The 9,184-nt window shown below is 48.6% G+C and overlaps 1 protein-coding gene across 2 annotated transcripts in view; it reads right to left on the reverse strand.

Annotated features, from left to right (window-relative positions):
* The window catches only part of LOC122550159 (vasoactive intestinal polypeptide receptor-like), a 95,397-nt gene extending 93,923 nt beyond the window's left edge, over positions 1 to 1,474 (reverse strand). For both annotated transcript variants that reach the window (XR_015757279.1, XM_043690842.2), the window contains exon 1: positions 1,252 to 1,474. Coding sequence is in view for 1 of the 2 variants with exons in the window: in XM_043690842.2 (XP_043546777.1) it covers positions 1,252 to 1,314 (63 nt within the window). In the remaining variant the exon portion in view is untranslated. The remainder of the gene's footprint in view (positions 1 to 1,251) is intronic.
* Positions 1,475 to 9,184: the final 7,710 nt, after the last annotated feature.

Consider the following 9,184-nt stretch of genomic DNA (forward strand, 5'->3'; position numbering starts at 1 on the left):
AACACGGCCAATTCACCCTGACCTGCACATCTTCAGACTGTGGGAGGAAACCCACGGGGAGAATGTAAAACTCCACACAGCCCACAGGTGGAATCGAACCTGGGAGCCTGGTGCTGTGAGGTATTGAGCCACTGTGCCACTTTGCAGGAGAGTCTCGGACCAGAAGGTGCAATCTCAGAATGGAGGGACCACTCATTTAAGACAGAGATAAGGCGGAATGGGAGAAGTGAATCTGTGGAATTCTTTACTGCAGAGGCCTGGTGAGGCTGGGTCATTAACTATAGCCAAGGCTAACGTTGACAGATATGTAATCAGAAACAGAAACTAAAACAGAAATCACTGGAAAAGCTCAGCAAGTATGACAACACTTGTGGAGAGAAATCAGAGTTAACCTTTCGGGTCAAGTAACCTTCCTCAGTATTTGTTAAGGGGAAAAGGCAGGAGAGTGGAGTAGAGGATTGCGTGCTCTACCATGATCTCACAGAACGGCAGAGCAGGCTCGATGGGCTGAATGGCCGACTTTCGCTGCTACATCTTACAGTCATTGGCCTGTCTGTCCATGCTGAGGCCCCACCTTCACCTCTCATCACCTGGGACTTTAACTGCAGCCCTTTCGAAATCTCTTCCTCTAGGAGGGGTCACCCAGATCCTGTTAGACCTGCCGAGTTTCTCCAGCAATTTCTGATGGTGCGGCAGATTTGTTCAGACACGCCTGTGGGGCAGGTGACACTTGAACCCCGGGCCTCCTAGCTCAGAGCTAGGGGCACTACCATTGCGCCTCAAGAGTCACCCCCGGTCCTTCACAACAAAAAAAAATTCGACATCGAAAGCCTTTAAAAAGGGAAATAGTTAATAGTGGGGCCCACAAAGTCTAAAACAAGAACCACCTGATGAAAGAGCGGCTAGTTAAACCTGTTGGACTATAAACTGGTGTTGCGTGATTTTTAACCTTAAACAACAACGACTTATAATACAGTAAAAATAATTATAAAATAAATGATGTGATTTAGACTTCAATGGCTATATCATATTTAAAAAATCACACATTTGCCCAGAATAATAATCATTTGAAAGTAATTTAAAATGAATTAAAACTGTACAATCCCCATCCCTGTTGCAATCGAAGACAAATTAGGTTTCGCTCTATTTCCATCAGCTCTCGGTTGGTTTAAGAAATCACTGGTTTTCCTCACTCTTGTCACAGAGTAACTCCCGACCCAGTTAGCTGGCGACGTTAACGATTTCGCTTACCCGGGGAATTGCGCCGTGCGCCAGCAGGGCGGCCAACAGCAGGCAAACTTGAGCGAAGTCCATTCGGCCCGTCTAGCGCTCCCTCCCTTCCGCGGGGTGGGGTGGACCGGGATCAGCTCTGCAGCGCGCCCGGTCCGCACGCAGCCTTGCCCGGCACTGGAGCGGCTTCAGGTGCAAAGCAAGGGGCAAACATCTCTCAGCAAAAACAAAAACAAAATATACCTCCCACCCCCCCCTCCCGAGTTAACACACAGCAACGAGAGCCGTGATTTCGGCTCCCTAACAGTTCCAGGAACCCTCTGCAGTACAAGTTTGTAAAGCCGCCTGCTCTATAAGGTCCGCTATCTCTGATCCGGACCAGGTCTGGCTCTCTCACTGTTGTATATTTGTTCCTCCCTTTGATGGACAGATCAGCCACCAACCAAAAACTGAGCCATCTCGCTTTGCACCAATGACAGCCACACTATTGGGATATGGTGGGACTTTCAGACTGTATAATCCTTGCATTGTGATGTGTTCCAGATTTTAATGGGATAATGCTTTACATTGACATAGGGATGATCGGTGATGTTAAAAATCTGGCACGGTGGTTAGCACTGTTGCCTCACAGCGCCAGAGACCCAGGTTCAATTCCCACCTCAGGCGACTGACTGCGTGGAGTTTGCACATTCTCCCTGTGTCTGTGTGGGTTTCCTCCCACAGTCCAAAGATGTGCAGGTTAGGCGAATTGGCCATGCTAAATTGCCCGTAGTGTTAGGTGAAGGGGTAAGTGTAGGGAAATGGGTCTGGGTGGGTGCGCTTCGGCGGGTCGGTGTGGACTTGTTGGGCCGAAGGGCCTGTTTCCACACTGTAAGTAATCTAACCTAATGATGCACCTGCTGCAGGGACTAGCCCTGATCCATAAGGTAAAAACAATGACTGCAGATGCTTGAAACCAGATTCTGGATTAGAGTGGTGCTGGAAAAGCACAGCAGTCCCTGCTGATCTGATCCATAATCCTCATTTCTACCCTCTGTAGTCTCGATATTGCTGGGTTTTTTTGGGACGAGGCATTAAACTAAAGGGAAGTGAAATACCATACGGTGATATTTTGAGAAAGATCACAGATTTCCTTCGTTATGAAAGAATTGAGATTGAGATGTATAAGATTATTAAAGGATTGGACACTCTGGAGGCAGGAAACATGTTTCCGCTGATGGGTGAGTCCCGAACCAGAGGACACAGCTTAAAAATAAGGGGGTAGGCCATTTAGGACAGAGATGAGGAGAAACTTCTTCACTCAGAGAGTGCTGGGTGTGTGGAATGCTCTGCCCCAGAGGGCAGTGGAGGCCCAGTCTCTGGATTCATTTAAGAAAGAGTTGGATAGAGCTCTCAAGGATAGTGGAATCAAGGGTTATGGAGATAAGGCAGGAACAGGATACTGATTGAGGATGATCAGCCATGATCATATTGAATGGTGTTGCAGGCTCGAAGGGCAGAATGGCCTACTCCTGCACCTATTGTCTATTCTGACTAAAAACTTTGTAGAGTCTTTGGGTCATAGAGTTGTAAAGCACGGGAACAGACCCTTCACTCCAACTCGTCCAAATATCTTAATCTGGCCGTATTTACCAGCAGGAGTAAGTTACTGCAGATGCTGGAATCTGTACCGAAAGCAAAAAATGCTGGAGATTACAGCAGGTCAGACAGCACTGTGGGCGGCACAGTGGCACAGTGATTAGCACTGCTGCCTCACAGCGCCTGAGACCCGGGTTCAATTCCCGACTCAGGCGACTGACTGTGTGGAGTTTGCACGTTCTCCCCGTGTCTGCGTGGGTTTCCTCCGGGTGCTCCGGTTTCCTCCCACAGTCCAAAGATGTGCAGGTCAGGTGAATTGGCCATACTAAATTGCCCGTAGTGCTAGGTAATAAGGGGTAAATGTAGGGGTATCGATGGGTTTCGCTTCGGCAGGTCGGTGTGGACTTGTTGGGCCGAAGGGCCTGTTTCCACACTGTAATGTAATCTAATCTAATCTAACGATTCAAGTCCAGCTGACTCTTTATCGGAGCTGATATGAAGAGTCCATTATAAGCACTTGGCCCATATCCCTCCAAACCCTTCCTATTCATATACCCATCCAGGTGCCTTTTAAATGTTGTAATTGTACCAGCCTCCACCACTTCCTCTGGCAGCTCATTCCATACACGTACCACCCTCTGTGTGAAAAAGTCACCACTAGGGTCCTCTTTATATCTTTCCCCCCTCACCCTAAACCTCTGTCCTCTAGTTCTGGACTCCTCCTCCCCAGGGAAAAGACTTTGTCTGTTCACCCTATATATGCCCCTCATGATTTTATAAACCTCTATAAGGTCACCCCTCAGCCTCCGACGCTCCAGGGAAAACAGTCCCAGCCTGTTCAGCCTCTCCCTGTAGCTTAAACCCTCCAACCCTGACAACATCCTTGTCGATTTTTTCTCGCACTGCTGCCTCACAGCGCCAGAGAACTGGGTTCAATTCCCGCTTCAGGCGACTCTCTGTGTGACGTTTGCACGTTCTCTTTGTGTCTACGTGGGTTTCCTCCGGGTGCTCCGGTTTCCTCCCACAGTCCAAAAATGTGCAGGTCAGATGAATTGGCCATGCTAAATTGCCAGTAGTGTTAGGTGAAGGGGTAAATGTAGGGGAATGGGGCTGGGTGGGTTGCGCTTCAGAGGGTCGGTGTGGACTTATTGGGCCGAAGGGCCTGTTTCCACACTGTAAGTAACCTAATCTAATCTAAACATCTTTCCTCTACCGTGGAGGAGAGAATTGAACACACTATTCCAAAGGTAGCCTAACCAATATCCTAACTAGCCACAATATGACTTCCCAACTCCTGTACTCAATGCACTGATCAATATAGGCAAGCATGCCAAATGCCTTCTTCACTGTCCTGTCTATCTGTGACTCCACTTTTGAGGAACAATGAAGCTCCATCCCAAGGTCTCTTGTCTGGCAACACTTCCCAAGACCCTGCCATTAAGTGTATAGGTCCTACTCTGGTTTGTCTTTCCAAAATGTAGTTAGGAGAAAGTGAAGGCTGCAGATGCTGGAGGGTCAAAGTCAAACAGTGTGGTGCTGTAAAAGCACAGCAGATCAGATACCCACCCAGGGATCTCGAGAGTCTTCCCGATGGAGGGCTTATGCCCAAAATGTTGATTCTCCTGCTCCTCAGATGCTGCCTGACCTGCTGTGCTTTTCCAGCAACACACTTGTTGATTCCAAAATGCAGCACCTCACAAATTAAACTCAATCTGCCACTCCTCGGCCCATTGGCCCATCTGATCAAGGCCCTATTGTACTCGGAGATAACCTTCTTCACTGTCCATCATACTTCCTATTTTGGTGTTGTCTACAAATGTATTAACTATTCCTCCTATATTCTTATGTAAATCATTGATTCTATCTGGTCCCTTATCTCATTGCAGATAGTGGGAGCTTATTGTATGCAAACTGGTTGCTGGGTTTTTCTATAATATGAAAATTATATTTCAGAACGTACTATATTCTCTACCATGCTGCTCCATCTCCCTCTGTAGCAGCTTTTTGAAACTGAAACAGATCTGATACATCTTTGATGTCATATTTGATGTCAAGATAAGCTTGTAATTGCATAAGATATTGAGCAGTTTAGGCATATACTCGCTCTGGAGATTAGAAGAATGAGATGAGATCTAATTGAGATATATTATGTGCTAAAGAGGGTTGACAAAGTAAATGTAGAGAGGATGTTTCCTCATGTGAGGCAATCTAGAACGAGAGGACATAGTTTTTGAATAAAGGGTGGCAGATTTACAGAGATGAGGAGAAATTATTTCTCTCAAAGAGCCATGAATCTGTGAAATTCAATAGACAATAGACAATAGGTGCAGGAGTAGGCCATTCTGCCCTTCGAGCCTGCACCACCATTCATTATGATCATGGCTGATCACCCTCAATCAGTATCCTGTTCCTGCCTTATCTCCATAACCCTTTATTCCACTATCCTTGAGAGCTCTATCCAACTGGGCCTCCACTGCCTTCTGGGGCAGAGCATTCCACACCTACCACTCTCTGGGTGAAGAATTTCTCCTCATCTCTGTCCTAAATGGCCTACCCCTTATTTTTAAGCTGTGTCCTCTGGTTCGGGACTCACCCATCAGCGGAAACATGTTTCCTGCCTCCAGAGTGTCCAATTCTTTAATAATCTTATACATTTCAATCAGATCCCCTCTCAGTCTTCTAAACTCAAGCGTATGCAAGCCCAGTTGCTCCAATCTTTCAACATAAGGTAGTCCCGCCATTCTAGGAATTGACCTCGTGAACCTACGCTTCACTCCCTCAATAGCCAGAAAGTCTTTCCTCAAATTTGGAGACCAGAACTGCACACAATATTCCAGGTGTGGTACAGCTGCAGAAGAAGCTCTTTGCTTCTATACTCAATCCCTCTTGTTATGAAGGCCAGCATGCTATTAGCCTTCTTCACTACCTGCTGTACCTGCATGCTAGCCTTCATTGACTGGTGTACAAGAACACCCAGATCTCTTTGTAATGCACCTTTACCTAACTTGACTCCATTTAGGTAGTAATCTGCCTTCCTGTTCTTGCCACCAAAGTGAATAACCATACATTTATCCACATTAAACTGCATCTGCCATGCATCTGTCCACTCACCTAACCTGTCCAGGTCACCATGTCATCTCCTAACATCCTCCTCACATTTCACCCTGCCACCCAGCTTTGTATCATCAGCAAATTTGCTAATGTTAGTATTAATACCATTTTCTATATCATTAACATATATTGTAAAAACCTGCGGTGCCAGCACTGATCCCTGCGGTACCCCACTGGTCACTGCCTTCTTTTACTGCTATCCAGATGTGTCATAATCTCATCCTTTATAATTGACTCCAGAGGGCAGCAGATGCTGGGACCCTGAATAAATTTATGGAGGAGATGGATAGATTTTTAATTAGTAATAGGCTGAAGGATTGGGCAGCATGTGGCCCAGTGGTTAGCACTGCTGCCTCACAGCGCCAGGGACCCAGGTTTGATTCCATCCTTGAGTGACTGTCTGAGGGGGTTTGCATGTTCTCCCCGTGTCAGCATGGGTTTCCTCTGGGTCCTCTGGTTTCCTCCTGTGGTCCAAAGACTAAATCTAAATCCTCAGTCTAAACCTAAATCTAGGAGGTGGATTGGCCATGCCAAATTGCCCCGTAATGATCAGATTAGATAGATTACCCAGGATAAATTAGATTAGTTACAGTTGGAAACAGATCTTTCAGCCCAACAAGTCCACACCCAGACCCATTCACCTAATATTACAGGTAATTTAGCATGGTCAATTCACCTAACCTGCACATTTTTTGTACTGTGGGAGGAAACCGGAGCACCCGGAGGAAACCCATGCAGAGAATGTACAAACTTCACACAGTCAATTGCCTGAGGCGGGAAATTGAACCCGGGTCTCTGGCGCTGTGAGGCAGCAATGCTACCCAGTGTGCCACCGTGCCACCCACTAATGTAGGGTTACATGTATGTCGCCATAGGGTGGGTCAAGGGGGCAGCAGGAATCTGGTAGGATGATACTCGGAAGGTCAGTGTGGGCTCAATGGGCCAAGTGGCCTCTTTCTGCCGAGTAGGGATTCTCTGATTATGGAGAGGAGGCAGAAAAATGGAGCTGAGACCGAGATGAGTTAAGCCATTATTCAATAGCAGAGCAGGCTTGAGGGGCTGAATGTGGTCTAGATTAAAGTGGGGCTGGAAAAGCACAACAGGTCAGGTAGCATCCGAGGAGCAGGAAAACCAATGTTTCGGGAAAATGCCCTTGATTAGGAATAGAGATAGGGTGCCTGCAGTGGAGAGATAAATGAGAGGGGGGTGGGGCTGGGGAGAAGGTAGCAAAGAGTAGAATGGGGGTGGAGATGAAGGTGATAGGTCAGAGAGGAGGGTGGAGCGGATTGGTGGACAGGAAGATAGGCAGGTAGGACAGGTCATGGGGACAGTGCTGAGCTGGAAGGTTGGAATTGGGGTAAGGTGGGGGAAGGGGAAATGAGGAAACTGGTGAAGTCCACATTGATGCCTTGGGGTTGAAGTGTTCCAAAGCAGAAGATGAGGCATTCTTCCTCCAGGCGTTGGGTGGTGAGAGAGTGGCAGTGGAGGAGGCCCAGGACCTGCATTCCTCAGCTGAGTGGGAGGTGGAGTTGAAATGTTGGGCCAAGGGTGGTGTGGTTGATTGGTGTGGGTGTCCCGGAGATGTTCCCTAAAGCGCTCTGAAAGGAGGTGTCCAGTCTCCCCAATGTAGAGGTGACTGCATCAGGAGCAATGGATACAATAAATAATATTGGTGGATGTGCAGGTAAAACTTTGATGGATGTGGAAGGGTCCTTTAGGGCCTTGGATGGAGGTGAGGGAGGAGGTGTGGCGCAGGTTTTGCAATTCCTGTGGTGGCAGGGGAAGGTACCAGGACGGGAGGGTGGGTTGTTGGGGGCTATGGACCTGACCAGGTAGTCACGGAGGGAATGGTCTTTGTGGAAGGCCCAAAGGGGTGGGGAGGGAAATATATCCCTGGTGGTGGGGTCTGTTTCGAGGTGGTGGAAATGTCAGTGGATGATTTGGTTTATGCGGAGGTTGGTAGGGTAGAAGGTTAAGACTAGGGGGGTTCTGTCCTTGTTATGGTTGGAGGGGTGGGGTCTGAGGGCAGACGTGCAGGATGTGGACGAGATGCGTTGGAGGGCATCTTCAACCACGTAGGAAGGAAAATTGTGGTCTTTAAAGAAGGAGGCCATCTGGTGTGTTCTATGGTGGAACTGGTCCTCCTGGAGCAGATAAGGCAGAGGCGGAGGAATTGATAATATGGGATGGCATTTTTGCAAGAGGTAAGGTGGGAAGAGGTGTAATCCAGGTAGCTGTGGGAGTTGGTGGGTTTGTAAAAAACGTCAGTGTCAAGTTAGTCATCATTAATGGAGATGGAGAGGTTCAGGAAGGGGAGGGAGGTATCAGAGATGGTCCAGGTAAATTTAAGGCCGGAGTGGAATGTGTTGGTAGAGTTGATGAATTGCTCAACCTCCGCGCGGGAGCACGAGGTGGCGCCAATGCAGTCATCAACGTAGCGGAGGAAGAGGTGGGGAGTGGTGCCAGTGTAATTACGGAAGGTGGACTGTTCCACGTAGCCGACAAAGAGTCAGGCATAGCTGGGGCCCATGAGGGTGCCCATGGCTACCCCTTTGGTCTGGAGGAAGTGGGAGGATTCAAAGGAGGAATAGTTAAGGGTGAGGACCAGTTCAGCCAAACGAATGAGAGTGTCAGTGGAAGGGTACTGTTGGGGACATCATGAGAGGAAGAAACAGAGGGCTTGGAGGCCCTGGTCATGGCGGATGGAGGTGTAGAGGGATTGGATATCCATGGTGAAGATGAGGCATTGGGGGCCGGTGAAATGGAAGCCTTGGAGGAGGTGAAGGGTGTGGGTGGTGTCCTGAACATATGTGGGGAGTTCCTGGCTGAGGGAAGATAGAAGATGGTATGCGGAGATGAGTTCGGTGGGGCAGGAGCATGCTGAGACAATAGGTCGGCCAGGGTGGTCAGGCTTGTGGATCTTGGGAAGGAGGTAGAACCGGGCAGTGCGGGGTTCCTGGACTATGAGGTTGGAAGCTGTGGGTGGGCGATCTCCTGAGGTGATGAGGCTGTGTCTGGTCTGGGAGATGATAGTTTGGTGATGTGGGGTGGTTTCATGGTCGAGGGGTCGGTAGGAGGTGTCTTCGAGTTGGAGTCTGGCTTCAGCGGTGTAGAGGTCAGTGTGCCAGACTACCATTGCAGCCCCTTTATCTGCTGGCTTGATGGTGAGGTCGGGATTGGAGCAGAGGGATTGGAGGGCTGCGCGTTGTGAGGGTGAGAGGTTGGAGTGGGGGAGGGGGGTAGACAGGTTGAGGCGGTTAATGTC

This window comes from Chiloscyllium plagiosum, unplaced genomic scaffold (assembly GCF_037043375.1).
Source record: "Chiloscyllium plagiosum isolate Xiang-an unplaced genomic scaffold, Cpla_swu_hap1 HiC_scaffold_5, whole genome shotgun sequence".
In the NCBI taxonomy this organism is placed as follows: Eukaryota; Metazoa; Chordata; class Chondrichthyes; order Orectolobiformes; family Hemiscylliidae; genus Chiloscyllium; species Chiloscyllium plagiosum.